The sequence below is a fragment of the Caloenas nicobarica genome, chromosome 5, assembly GCF_036013445.1.
Source record: "Caloenas nicobarica isolate bCalNic1 chromosome 5, bCalNic1.hap1, whole genome shotgun sequence".
Classification (NCBI taxonomy): domain Eukaryota; kingdom Metazoa; phylum Chordata; class Aves; order Columbiformes; family Columbidae; genus Caloenas; species Caloenas nicobarica.
Window position 1 is genome coordinate 21329851 of NC_088249.1, and position 15305 is coordinate 21345155.

Here is a 15305-nt window from a genome sequence, read left to right on the forward strand (position 1 = left end):
TGGTATTTAAAAATGGGATAGTGAGAGAATGCTTTAGAAACTTGCACAGTTCTGAGAATTCTTTTCCCTGGACTTCCTAAACACAGCCTTAACATTTTATTTTTAAATCTATAAAGTAAGAGTTGCATTAGTTTTATCTTTAGCCTTTACTATGCATACAAGCTTTAGTTTTCTTTGTTCTTTATCTTGTAATGTCTTTTCTCAGCCCTTTTTTTTCCCCAGATTTTTTGGTAATTTTACTGGTACTACTCTTGAAGACAGATAAAGAGGCAGGCAGTTGATTCTGTTAGATTTCAAAAAACTTGTCCTAGGTCTCTTATTGCAACTAAGTGGCTAGAACTTTGTCCCTCCTCATTGCAGGGGGGATTGGACTAGATGACCTATAAAGGTGCCTTCCAATCCAAACTATTCTATGATTCTATGAGCTTGGATTTCGTAGAGTTTGAGAACATAGGGAAACAATGGACATACAAGTGACAAATCTTTCTAGAAACTACAAAACCCAGTATTTTAAGTTTTCTGGATCTCAAATCCAGATATCTCGGTGTCTCATTACCAGCTTTAAGGCTATTATACCTTAATACAAAAATGAGATTTTGGTGGCTGATAGGCTAATCTGACATCTTAATTTCCAGTTAATGGTTTTCAAAGGTGCTTTAGTGACTAACATTTAGATAAGCTACAGCAATGACAGGTTTGGTTGAAAGTGCGTTCTTGCAAAGAAATAGCATCTTTTCCTGGGTTAAAATTCTGATTTCCTTTACTCGGATATATCTGCATCTTTACTGGAGATGAATTTAAAATTATTTTACACACTTTATACAGAAAATCTGTATGTCAGCTGTGAGATAGTAGGGCTGAAACCATACTTATACTGTAAGTGAAAAAAGTTACAAATCCTTGGAACTGTCTAGACTCTTAATTCAGTAACCTTCAATTTATGACATGGATGAGTAAAATAACTTCTGTTCTGAAGTGGCTATAGCACTGCTGTGGAACATATGCAGCCTCTGGCTCATTAAGGAGTTTAAGGTTTCAGTTACCTGACTAGTCTTGTGTTTTAGAGGGTCAAACTAAAATAGCTGATACTGTAGCCTTGTATTTGAGTGCACTTCTGTCAGAGCTCAAATTGCGTGCTCTTAAGATTTGTATCTTCTGGCATTCCTCGAGTGTGCTTCAGTGTCTCCTAGAGCAGGAATGAGAGAGGCACTTGGTAAGCGGTATTTCAGGGTGAAACAATACGGTTTGTTCCTAGCTCTTATGTGGGTAGATACATAGAAAGACCGTATAAATCAAAGGGGGTTTTGTAAGTTTCAGACAGGTTGAATCTCAATTGTGCTGTGCCACAGATTACTTCAAGTTTTTAATTCATTTCAGCAGACTGAATATAAGCATGGGATTTTTGTGTGTGCGTGTGGTTTTGTGTGTGTATACCATGCTCCTATTTAACTGAATACTTTCTTCTCTAGAAGAAGCTAGCATAGTAGGAGAAAATGAAACCTATCCTCGAGCTTTGCTTCACTGGAATAGAGCAGCTTCTCAAGGTATGTACGTACCTCACAACTCCAAGTAGTTTATTTTCAGTAAAGCCTTAATGTTTGATTTTATGTTTTTGGTTTTTTATGAAATAGGGAAGGAGGAGGAGGTGGTTACCTCCATCTGTTCCACATGAGTTATATTCCACATAGGGTAGTTGTTGTTCTTTGTTGCACTGTTAGGTATAATGTCATTGCGATACACTTGCAGTTTTGAGTCATTCTGAGATCCTGAAGATTAAAAGGACTAAAACACAAATGTACTGTGTGGGTTTTTTGCCATTCCATATGGAATTATAGAGCAGTGTTAAACAGCATTAGGAATGTTTACACTGACTTCTAAGAAATAAATCAGCTTGGAAAATAGATACAAAGGGCCTTTTAGGATTTTGGTACTTGTCATAATTTATAAGAAATGTGATTTCCTATTCAAAGTAAGCAAAGCTCAGTGATGAAGAATGCAGTCTTGATGTCCAGCCAACCCAAGTTTAAAATCTGGTGCTTGTAATCCTTTCCTAAAATAAGCAAAACTCTAGTGTCTCAGTGTGAGGTCTCTAACTTTCATATGGGTGCATCTACATTAATGTCTGTCTACTAGCTTTTTACCTAAGAGCAAGTGTATCATGCAAATGGAGCCTAAAATCTTCAGACCTACTTGGCTTTTACTAGAAAGTTAGAAATTGGGAGGATGGAGTGGTTAAGTGTTCGATAACCAAATGACAACAAGATACTTTATTTTTCAGGTTTTCAGTGTCTTTGTTTTAGAAACAAAGCTGAAGCCCTTAATGACTGTATAACGATTGAAAAGTTTTTCTGTAATAAGTTACTATGAACAACATGTTATAGTTTTTCTACTAATGCCACTCAATAGCAATAAAAATATTGGTAGGGTTACTGGGAAAAGGACTTTCCTGGAAATAGAAATAGGTTGTGTTTTGGTTAGTTAAACCCAATTACAAAAATAAAAAAAGCTGTTTATGTGAGAGAGGGGAAAAAGGGAAAGAGTTTGTGCAAACTGTGTAAAGTCATACTAAAGCCCTTAGTGCATCTTCATATGAAACTCAAAGGCTTTCTTTGCCTAGCTATTTGATCTTTTTTTGTTATTTCTTCATTTATAGGATATACTGTTGCAAGAATTAAACTTGGAGACTACCATTTCTATGGTTTTGGTACTGATGTTGATTATGAAACTGCATTTATTCACTATCGACTGGCATCAGAGCAACAGCACAGTGCCCAAGCAATGTTTAATCTGGGCTACATGCATGAGAAGGGATTGGGCATCAAGCAGGTGAGTAAGATGTAGACTAATAATCTGCTTCATTACAGTGCATTTACTAATATTAGATTAAGTCCCTAACCGCTACTGGGCTTTGGGCACTATATAACCACTTAGCAGGAGTTAAGATGTCTCTCATGTTCTCTAATAGCAAAGGGGTAAGTACATCCACTTCACACTTCACTATGTGAAGATATGAGGTGCAAACAGGGAGAGAGGTATTTGCCCAAAATTGTGAAGACTGGCAAAAAGAGTTCCATGTGCTTGAGTAATGCTTTCAAGACTTCAAAGAGTAGTGAAATGAATTCAAATCACTTCCAGGTTCAGAGTATTTTAGCACAAGATTGTTCTCATCCTCTGAAGCACTGGTTAATTTGTTTTCTATATCATGACTCTTTGAATGCAAGTTCTGTGCATCTTCAAGTAACAAACTATAAGCACCACCAACAATGTGATTATTAGCTGTGGTTTTTCAAACTAGGCTAGGCCATGACTTGTTTTATGAAGTACATTGCCTAAAAGAAGGCAGTATGTCTGGTTCCCTTAGAAAACCTGTGGTGTATTGCTGTCCACGAGTTAACTAAAATTTACGGAATCCAGAGCAACATGTTCTTGTAAATGTCAAAATAATCTAATTAGTAATTGCTTACTAATTTTGAGCAGCCTACCTTACCTTGATGTATGATTAATTCATGCAATTAATGTATGAATTTGGTAATATCTTCTCAGTTACATGAAACTGTAAGAAATCGTTTCATTTTCCTTATTTTCAGTGAGCTTCAACATTTGGGTTTTGTCTAGGTATGCACCTCTTAATTATTCTGTTGGTCTATTAAAAGATCAATTTTTGCTGCTTTTCCTCTGAATTCTTTGCAAAAGGTCAGAACAGCAAAGGAAAAGTCTTAAGTCAAAATTGTTACTTTTGCAGCAGCAAGAAATCAACATCTGAAAATGGCTTACTGACCTAGCTGTAGAAGTGACAATACAGTACACAAACAGTATTATTTCTAAAGCTTATCTTCAAATTTTATTTTAGGGCTGTTTTTTCTTTTTAACTGAGTTCTCAAAACTAGTTAACTTCTGAAAATGAGCCTGCAGCTAAAAGCAACAATGCTAAAGTTGGGAGGTTTTGTTTTTTTTAAAAAAAAAAAAAGTCCCTTCAGACATGGACTTTTTCTTTTCTTTTGTTTCTGCCTTGAAAACAACCCAATTTAGAGCAAGTAATAGAAACCTTGAAAATGTTATCACATCATGTTCAGTATAACTGCTAGGAATTTGAGAAAAATGAGTTCTAATGCTATCATGTGCACAGAGTATTCTCCAAACTGAAGCAGAGATGGCTACACATAAATAGCTGAAATGCGTACACAGGGACCACAGTGAGCGTATGCAGCCTTGCTTTATGCAGATGAATAACACTTTCCGTCATACAAATCAACTGTGGAAGGAAGAGTTGAACTGCAAGGGAAACGGAGACAGTTAATATAGAGGTGGGGAAAGAAACTCTGAGAATGTCTAAGCAAGGAAACTCTGTATAAAACCAGTCTTAGGAATGCTGGATACGTCATGTCTTTGGCTGTGTTCTAAAACTATACAACTGTAAAATGAAGAGGATGGAGATTTAGGACTGACTAGCTAAGGTGAAAGTGAGACTGGGCTAGAATATTCAAAAAAAAAAAAAAAAAAAAAACAAAACACTCCACAACACCTAGGACTGACTAGCTAAGACTACAGTGAGACTGGGCTAGAGCATTAAAAAAAAAAAAAAAAAAAAGCCTACGATTGAGTTTTGAAGGAAGCAAAAGAATATTTGGTTTTCCTTTCCTAGAATGGAAACTGCTGAATTTTGAGCACCTCTGAAAAAAAGTGCCAGTTAAAATTGTGCTTCCTGATGGAGCAGGTGATGTTCTTCCACTAGAGGCCTGTGGAGAGGACATATAAAGATTTTAGCACTATAATATCGAATGAATCGGAGATTTAGTCTGTTGAAAAAAGGCGTGTGTGCTTTTACCATCTCTCCACCTGTGCCTATGCTATTAATATTGCAAGTACTCCAAAGTTAGGGAGAACGATCCAATAAGGTGGCCTGCACAACTTCCCTTCGAGTAACTGTTTATTCTGCATAATCCCAAAACAGTGTGGTATTTATACTGGTTTTGTTTTGGATTGGGTTTTTGAGGGGGTTTTTTTGTTGTTCATTGTTTTTGTTGGTTTGTTTGTTTTTTGTTTGAGTTTTGTTTGTTTTGGGTTTTGCTTGTTCATTTGTTTTCCTAAACAGCTTTTGCTCTTTAGTTATTGAATAAATTACATAGATGGTTTTCAGACCCATGCCAAATATTAAGCCCCTTTAGAAATCCCACACATCTACACTGTTATACACTTTTCATAGACTTAATGTTGTCCAGTTCCTGAGCGCACATGTCAAAGTGAAGACTGTTTCTATATACTGCTCAAAATAAGAAGAAATTGATTTTCTCATGGTCTTCTCTTAAGACTTGGCATGGTATTTCAGTGTAATTTGTGTATTAAAGCTCAGACTCCTACAGTTCTGACTTGTCTGTCATTTGAGAATGAAGAAAGTATAAGCAGAATGAAGTGCTTGCTAATTAGAAATGAAAATAAGCCATTATTTAGGATCTGCTTCTACACTGCTCCTAGCACAGTACAAAGGGAGTAAGGAAACTCTTTTAAATAGTTACTACAAAAGGCGAGCTTTCCAGGCTCAAGGAGTATTCAGAGTTGTTTGAATTAAAATACTAAGATGTGAGCTAGTACATCTCATTCACATAATGTGTTGGTTTTCATAAGCTTTGCTGTATCAATGAGCAGAAAATCTTTATAATATTTCACGGTCAGGATAAAATTATATAATGAACATGCGTGACGTGAGGTCTTGGAGGTTTCTCTTATTTAAAGTGTCCAACTTGAAACAATTCCAGAGGTCAGTCTTACACAGGCCTGTTCTTCACATCACTGAGTGAACACAGGCAGTTTGTATCCAAGTGTCCTAACATTGCACTGTTTGTTTCTGAGGCAGAGCCAAAAAAAGCCCAAACAAACAAGGAAAGGTAAACTGTTTAGCTAAATGTATCCTCTATTCTTCTTGTGGGTTTGGGGTTTTTTTTTTTAGTCTTTCATGTTTGCTATGGTGTTGGAAACGATAGAGTGTACTCGAGTTCCTCAGTTTATAGTGCATGGGTTGAGTAAGTTAATACTCTGAGCTTCAATTCTAGAATCAATTATGATAACTTCATCCACAGATCAAAGCTTCACTTTACTTGTCTATTCAAAGGTGAACATCACCAAAAAAAAGTGGAAGCTTTACTGAATAGTTTTTGTTTAACTTGGCCCAAAACCTTGTGTTTAAATTACAGTATACAATGCTTATAGAAAAAGCTCTACATTTTATGTTTAATTTTTCAAGTTCTTCAAAACTGAGCTTTGTATTTTCTTGATATTAGGATATCCATCTTGCAAAACGATTCTATGACATGGCAGCCGAAGCAAGCCCAGATGCTCAGGTTCCAGTCTTCCTAGCACTTTGCAAGCTTGGAGTGATTTATTCATTGCAGTATGTACGAGAAATCAATGTAAGTAATGCAGAATTAAAAGGAAAAACAACAAATGTACTTTCCATTTTCAAAAGAACCTTGAGTTATAATCTTACTTAAGTAGAAATCTTAGTTGAGCCTTCTCAAAATTTAGGGTAGTTGTGTTTTGTATTGGTGCATATTGAGAAAGTTACTGAATCTGTGAATCCTATTTCTTATTTGTGCAGTTCTGTGAAACTGAAATGTGCACAGCCAGTGCTCTTCTGTGCTGTTCTTTCCTTCATGAGAATTTCCCTGACCTATTTGACTGTTCTTATCCATGGCCATCTGCTATCAAAGTGAAGCAGATGATTACAGTGACATAAATGCTGTTCAGGAAAGGGAAAAAGAAAAAAAGGAAAAAAGAAAAAAACCCCACAAGCTCAGGCAATCCAACTAAGTTTGGCAAAATTTAATTGTCTCGAGACTGGGGACTTTCAGGAGTGGACAGTCAAACTATTCTAAATCAATTGAGCAGATACCCACACAGCACTCACAGAAGTTGGCACGCAGAACATGGATATTCCAAGTTTTAAATTCACAATGACTCTGTAGTACCACCAGATACAGTAGTAAAGCATAAAGTGTGTGTTGGCTAATGTGTATGCAAATGGAAGTCTGATTAAAAAAGTAGTTCCATCAAAAGTAACAGTAAAGTCATGCTCTGTATGTGAAAGCCACAAAGCAATGTATCAAGAACTTTAATCTCTAGGACAGAAAATAGAATAGCAGATCATACACAGCATGGCTCTTAGTCTTATTGCCATTTAGTTCCTGGTAATTAAGAATGTCACCGATGTGATACTGTTTTCTCAGAGAGAAAAAGAGCTACTGAAGTTTTAAAACTGGTACATGAAAAATGCTAAAGTCAAATTTAAAATCAAAGTAACTTCCCGTTCTCGCTCTTTGACATGCTGATGTGGACTTTTGTTTCTTAGATAAGGGAGGTATTCTCACATATTGATATGGACCAGCTGCTGGGGCCTGAGTGGGACCTTTACCTTATGACCATCATCGCCTTGCTTCTGGGAACAATTATAGCTTACAGACAAAGGCAGCATCAGGCCATTCCCAGAGCAGCGGGGCTGCGGCCGGCTGTGCCTCAACAAGAACCACCACCAGAGCATCAACCGCCGCAATAGCAACAAGAGCCTCAGTGAAAGAACTGGATTTTTCCAAACGGAACAATTTTCATTGTGATTTAGGACTTTGGATCAACAGTCCCTCCCCCAAAAGAGGCGCAAAGAAGTTTAAAAAAAAAAAAAAAAAAAAAAGTCTGAAAGCTGCTTAGAATGATGCCTTTTTCAGGGATAAGAAAATTATTTTGAAACTGATTTGAATGTTATTTCAGTGCCAATGGAATAACACTATGGCTTTTTCATGGAAACACAAGTGTGCTACTACAAAAATGTTGCCTGCTGTATCTAGATCCTCTTTATTCAGAGTCCTTTTCATCTCCTAGAGAGAGCAGAAGGCTGGCATTGGTTTTTGCCTGCCTGATAGCAGCTGCCCCATATAAAAGTAGTATCAATAATGATTTTATGGCCAATTTAAGTCCAAGAAGCTGAATGATATTTAAAGTTTAAAAAGACTAGAGCTGTATGAACTTATATTCCGATCTGCATCTCAAATATTTCTACAATCCTTATTTCATTATTTCTTAGTACTTCTTACACTTTGGTCTTTTATGCTGTCTTGGATGGTTTAACATGGATTATTTATAAACTCTGTAAAACTAAGCCAGCAAACATGCCACTCTCCATTTGTGCTTTTTTGTTTCAAGTATTTTCCTTCATTCTGCTTAGACTAGACAGTTCTCAGCAGACAGTATGTAGGCCAGGAGACAGATTGGGTCTGTAAAGCTCATCACTTGAAAACTATCCACACAGTGCCCACATCTCTCATCCTTCTAAAATTTTTTTGGAGCCTGTGTACTTCGCAATAATTCGTGACATAAAAACAAATTGATAGTGTTCCTAAATTATTTAAGCTTGCTCTTACAAATAGGCTGAGTCTAGGTTGCAGAAAGCACCAGTATTATTGTGGACGCTGAAGAAAGGACAGAGCCAGAAATCTCAGTGAGTTAGCTTACTTTTTTGTTTGTTTGTTTTTAGAGGTGGAAGTTCTATATTTAACTTTCAGCAATCCTGTAACTGATCTGAACTGCAAGAAGGTCTTCATGCAGCTGAAATGTGGCATGTCATGCATGCATCTGTTTAATGCATCTACAGCAAAGGGCTCCAAAGATGCACACTCTTTACAGAAGGGCATGGGCTTACGCCAGGGATGCTGCTCCAAGGTTTGGCTGACTGATAAAAATGCTGTGTTAGATTACAGCAGTGCTCTGGCTACCACCAGCCTCTCTTGTACCTGGCATGCATGAGAAAGTCGAAACGGCATCTCTGGCTGTGCCATCTTGAGGATACCTTGTAACAAGAAAATCCAAAGAGAAAGAAGACTAATGTTTTATGACTTCTTGATACCACCAGGCCAGTGCAAATGCCTTTTAATGAGTGTAAGGAATACAACCTGTGGACTGATGTTTTTAGACTGCTAGAGGAATCTTCGCTTAGCCACCATTTTCACTGAACTATAATTTCAGGGGCTGAGGGTGGGAAGCCGCAGGGGAGTAGCTGAGAGGCAAGAAATGCAGAAGTTTTTGTTCTTATTTACCAATGGCAGTCATATTTGTTTCTGTACTAGCATTAAACCCTCTGATTATACTGTCTTCAAGGTGAATGAAATACAAATGAGGAGGCTTTAGCTGCTTTCTGACAAAAGCTGTTGTGTTTAAAGGGTTAATGGCTTCCTTTCATGCATTTTTTTCCAGTGGATTGGCAGCAATGTATCAATACACTTCATTTAGAATTGAGATTTTGGTGTGGTTTCATACTTGGTACATTTGCAAGGAGACCATTGCACATTATATGTAGTTTAGAAAAGAAGATAAGCAATCCACTCTTTTGTAAACTGAAATATCATGAATGACGAGTATTAAAATACAGGTGGAACTTCTCAGTACATCAAAATGCTTATGGCAGTTAGGTGAAGACAAGTCTTTTATTTTAGTTTGGAGGGTTGCATCATGTGATAGAGGAATGTCTTGTTCAGTCTTAATCATCATTAGCGGATGGAACAGTATTGAACTTAAATGTAGTGTCTAAAATGTACAGCACTCCCCAGCTGCATTTCTAAGATATCTGTGACTTCTGAACACTCCCTCTCAAGTATTTTTGCCTCTGTCAGTTAATAGTTCTTTTTAGCTTGGCATGAATAAATTAAAGATTATATGGAAAATGTTTTTCAGTTAAATACCATTGGTTCCTTGGTATTGGTCTCTTAGGATGTTTGACAATTTTGTTACTGTGTTATTAAAATGTTTTGGTTTTTTGATCTACTAGAACTAAATTCTAAAAGCTCTATCCTATTTGCATGAGAATCTCTCATCGTTGCTGCTATGTGACAGTCTTATAGCTGACTTTCACTGAACCTGATGCATTTTTACATCCAAGAAATCAGCAGAAGAAAACGATTGAAGATCAGCAAGTTATTTCACCTTAAAGAACTGCTTTTTGAAGAAGCAATAAGAGGAAGTCTTTCTCCTGCTTTCTTCCCTTCCACCAAATTACTACCACTAACTTTTTCAGATGACATTCATTTGAATGAAGTGGTAGTAGGAAAAAGGTACTTACCATTAGTAATGGCGAGTTAACTCAGGGATTAAAGAAAAAAATATGTTTTATAAATCAGTTGTCTACAACATGACTTAAATTTTTGTGACAATCCCTTGCTACTCTGTTCTGGAACATGTATTTTGAGGGAAGTATATTTAACTCTTGCTAGCAATATGTTTCTTGTACACTCACCTTATCAAGCAGCTTTTTTCCTAAAGGAGCTGGATTGCTCAGTTTACTGCAGTGAAGTACTATTCTCTTTTGGTAGCACACAGGTTGTCTTACAGTTTATACGCAGGAGTGTATTAAAAGGGAAACTTGATTTAAGAGGAGCCTTTCTGGGTGCGTTCAGCATGCTTTGAATGGAAAAATTGTATTCTTTGTCTCTGGTACTGTAGGCCAGAGCCTGCCTGTTTGACCTTCCCAGACACATGCTCTTCCCTCCCTGCACGGGGAGTGGGACTACACAGCAGCAAGTGTTGTCGGTGTGAGTTTTATATGTAAGAAAACTGTGGAAAGATATGGGGGAAAACGTTCTGCATCTCAAATTATTAATCAAACATGTTAGCTGTTCTAGCTGGTTGAAAGAAACACCAAGCTGTTGAGAAAATGAGATTCTTGTTCATCACTTTGGTGAAACAGAGCCGTCTGTTAAAATAATTTTCCTTGCCTTATATTGTCCATGATGGGACAATGTAATAGAAGATAAGGCCTTTGATATAAACATCCCAAGGAGGCTCTTATGAGGCAGTTTTACTCACCTTTTAGTCATCTTCCATAATAAGTCAGCTGCTCTTATTAAAGAAAAAACTTATCAAATGTTACTTGTTAAAACATGGGTTGTGAAAGGACTTTTAAGACTATGCATTATCTAGTTTCCACCTATTATATGCTAGTTTTGGCCTATAAAAGGGGATCACACTCACCTTTGCAAGTTGCTTACTTTTTAGAAAGGCAACAATGAACTGAAATTCTATTTTTGTTTCGGAGAATATTAAACTAAAAAGATTTAGTTTGATTTGAACTACTGCAAATGCATATGGCAAATTGGAGATATCGGGGGGAACCCTTTGTTTTTATCAGCTGCAGTTCTTTAAAGGGTCTTGTAGGAGTTTTGTAAATTTATTTTGTATTTAAAATCAGTATAAAGGCTGGTCAAATGTAATATAACTGTATAAACAAATTCTGTTAATAGAAAGATGTACAGATTCATTTTGTACTGTATCTTTAATCTTGTGAAATAAAGATACCACCTATGTGGTTACCCTCAGTGTTCGCAGTGGTTATGACAACAGAGGATGTCAACTGTTAGTCGTATGCACTGATAGGTGCCACTGCTAAATGCGTTCCTTCCTATAAGGATACTCACACTTCTTTCACTTTTATTGCTTCTCAAAAAATAAATCTGTTAATTTAGGTGGGGCATAGAAAGGGGAATAGAAAACTACGCATTATCTTCAGCTGTGCTAGAGACTTGCCCTCAGAGTGTGTATGTGCGACCCTTTCTTCAGCATATACAGCATCTGCTGTGTTTTGAGAAAAGTGACCAGTATCTTTGGGATTACTATTGCATTTTCGATTCTAACACAGCAATAATACAGTGACTAGAAACAAATGCTGGGGGAGGGACTACTCCATGCTGAGAGGTTTGCTCGCTTTTTGGGCCTTTTTCCACCCACTCATCCCTTCAGACTCCACCTCTTGGGACTCCAAGTCCTCCCTCAGAAATTTACAGCATGTTTCTAGAAGATGGGCCCAATTTAAAAGTTCTAGTGATCTCAAATTGGGTCTATCTTTTTGAAACACCCTGTATTATGTTGGTCTGCTTTACAATGTGCTTGTTAATTTGGAAGGAAACAATTAGGGGGAAGGAAAGTAAGGAGTGAGGGAGCAATGATAACAGCTGTGGAAGGTGAACTGTCTCAGGCATCAGCCCAAGTTACGTAGTTTTCTGAAGTATTTGGAGGCTTCCCACGTTGTCTGCTGCTGCCAATAGCCCTTGTTGCAGGTAGGAAACAGAACTAACTGCTGGTACTAAAACCAGTTTGGGTCTGATTGACATAGTGTGAGCTTAGTGAGGTCATCCCTTGCCTTCTACTGGAGCCCGGGGCTTGAGATGCGATTGCTGATCTGCTCGAGGGAGGTGGGGTCAGAGGTGTAGATACCTCACTCTACTTGTAGCCTGTACTCAACACAGTTGTCTTCTGTGGTGGGAATAGAGTACCAAGTATATAACATTGTGGGGCTTGGGGGGTTGTTTTGGGGGTGTTTTTTGTTCATTCAGTGGCTCTTTCTTAGAATGTTCCTTGAAAGCTAGTATATTTGTTTTGGTTTCCTAACTTGGTTGGTTTTCTTTGGTGTTTATATTGCCTTATTCTACTCAATCTTAGACTAAAACACTTCATTTAAAGTTCAAATATTAATAGAAAGTATTGTTTGCAAACTCGCAATACCTGTTTCATTAGAAAGTGTTACTTGGTATAAAGCAAAAATGTTCTTCCTCATATTTAAATGATCATGAGCTTAATGGCATTTCTGAAGCCTGACTTTAATTCCTATATTTTTATAAAGAATTACTGAGGAAAGAAGTCAGTCTAGTCTACTTCATGCAAAAAAATCAGAAGACTGCACATTACTTCTTCCAAAGCTAAGTTATATACACAAGTTGAGGGAGAGCAGTGTACCATCTATCCAGGTAATGAATACTTTAACATCTAGTCTTAATTTTCATTTTCAGAAAGAAAAATAAGTGGAGATGGAGCACCACTGTAGTTACATTTCAGGTGGCAAGAGGTAAATGCGATTTAACTTCCACAGCCCAGTAACTGAATTCTGTAGTGAGTCTGACAGAACATTTTTACATCAAAAGGTATCAGTTCCACTGTCACGTATTCTGGAAAGCTTTTCTGAGTGCAGTAGCATTTCAGGCAGGTCTCCACGTAAAGGATAGGTTGCTCACATTTTTATTTCTTTGTCACCGAGCTTTTGGGGCTTTCCACATAACACTGGTTGCAATTCTAGATTATTGAAAATAACTTGGAAAAATATTAATTTTTTGCTTTGCAAAACACTTATATTTTATTTCTCCAATTCTACTGTCAGGCATATTTCCTTCCTTATTTTTTCTATGCTTGTTATTTGTTTGGGGTTTTTTTCATATTCATAACCTTCCTCATTACAGGCATAAACTGTGCTGTAAAATGAGATGTTCCAGTTCACATCTGTTATTTATCAATGTGCCTCCATTTCTGTACAAGATTCATACTAATTTTTTTTTATTGCTTCTAATTAATTGCTCTTGCTGCAAAAAAAGCCTTTGTACCTAGATGCGTGTTTGCAGCCACAAGGGAGAATCCGATACTGACTCAAACTTGTGCAAAAATGTTTTAGGTGTCAAAGATAAGGAAAGAAGTAACCTCCACTCTTGCAGTCATTGTCACATCATGGGAGAGTTTGTTTGTGTGTGTGTGTGTGTATACCTACACATACCTGTGTATGTGTGTATATCAATATACTTCCATACACACAAGAATATTGAGAGAGAAAGGAGTAACGTTTTTGGTTGCAGGAGCTTCAGAAATACTTATCAAAATGCAGTAATTCAGTGCTCTAATTTCTCTCATATTTGTACAGCAAAAGTCCAAATTTAAGTATCACTGTAGATTTTGAAAAGACCTGGTAAAGAATTACCTTCCCTGAACCGTTAAAGCTTTTGTAATATGTATAATATATCCGCCAACCTGCTGGTAGAAAGTGGTGCATCTGGACTGTTTGCATCCAGCTGTTTGCCCCTCACATCCAGCTCTGCTGCGTCTCTCTCCTAGAGGATTAAATCAGAATAACATGTTTTCCGTGTTGTGCTTGAAGGGGGAGGGGAGAAAAAACTCAAAATATCTTTCCAGTTATCTTGTCTGCCTTAATGAAAAGGCACCTATTAAAAAAGAAATGCAGAAGCTTTTCAAAAACACCCAGGGGTTTGTCTGGATAGACTTATAATCCAATCAAACCTTTATGGCTTCTTAGGTCTATTAAGCGTGGAACTGTTCTAACTCTAGAAAATGTTTTATTCCTCTTTGCTTCTCATCCAGAGATAAGCCAACAATTGTCTCTTACTGCTCTTCTCTGTCTCATCTTGATCTAATTTTTTCTTTCTTAGACATTTGTACAAAAATCTTACTTCAGTTGGTTCTCCCACCGTTGCCCTCTTCTTATTTGCCTGTTGTGCCTCTGATTTTTGTGACTGGAGTGTAGCTTGACTCACCGCTAGCAACTCCACTAAAAATCCAAATACTCAGCTGCCTTTACCTACCCACATGAAGGTCAGACTGCAACAATGTCAGGAGTTGATAATCCTCACAAATGAGGCATTTGTTCTGTCTGATATTAAGAGTTACTTCAGCTCTTTTCTTAGTGTTAAAACTGCACTTGATAGTCTTAGAGGTAGAGGAGAAAGCACGAAACCATGAATAATCTGTAACCATACTGCGTCCTCTAATTATTTTAATGTGCTTCTTTCATATTAAATGTTTCCACGTTCCTATCACAAAAAAGAAGTAAACTCACAAAGAGCAGAGTGCCCTAGAACAGATATACCTATAGAAATCTTTATGCACGTTTATAACAAAAAAGCTTTGAGACTGACGTTCCTCTAATCAAATTTAATCTAAATGAAATATATCTAAGCCTCGATTTTTGCATTTTAACTTATCTTGTGTACTTCTTCAGTTTCTCTAATTGTTTCCTCTTTTTCCAATAAATACTTCCTCTAATCTTCACTCTCTTTGCTTTTGGTCAGAATTTGTGCTTGTCATTGCATTTTCATGTAAGCACTGTACAAGAACGCTGGTGTGGAAGGTAGTGTTTTACTAAATATTCTGGGTAGTATGTATTTGCATCACACCATGCCAGACAAATAGTTTCTTTGTAATGCTTCTGCTGATTTCAGAAAAATCAGGAAGACCAAAAGCCAGACAGAGGCTGAAGGAACTGGTCCATGCATAAACTCATTCATGATAAAGAAAACCTTAAGCAGTTGAACTGCTTCCTGTAAAGCAAGTTTTTCATTGCTATTCATGCCGCTCTGTCTTGCAATTTCTTTTGGAATATTGCATACAGATAAAATGTGGATGAGTCAGGCACAGCTTCCAGGACAGTGGCTACTTTAGCAAAGGTAAATCCAGGTTTTCTTAAGAGTACAAATTCTTTCCCACTAAAGCAAGTGCAAATG

General features: G+C 37.1%; 1 protein-coding gene across 2 annotated transcripts in view; it reads left to right on the plus strand.

The window, feature by feature from the left end:
• The window catches only part of SEL1L (SEL1L adaptor subunit of SYVN1 ubiquitin ligase), a 35635-nt gene extending 24065 nt beyond the window's left edge, over nucleotides 1–11570 (plus strand). Inside the window, exons 18-21 of one of the 2 annotated variants that reach the window (XM_065636210.1) lie at nucleotides 1470–1544; nucleotides 2654–2826; nucleotides 6276–6404; nucleotides 7343–11570. In XM_065636210.1, coding sequence (XP_065492282.1) covers nucleotides 1470–1544; nucleotides 2654–2826; nucleotides 6276–6404; nucleotides 7343–7546 — 581 coding nt within the window. In that variant the 3' untranslated portion in view covers nucleotides 7547–11570. The remainder of the gene's footprint in view (nucleotides 1–1469; nucleotides 1545–2653; nucleotides 2827–6275; nucleotides 6405–7342) is intronic. The other variant, XM_065636212.1, reaches the window with a different exon arrangement.
• Nucleotides 11571–15305: the final 3735 nt, after the last annotated feature.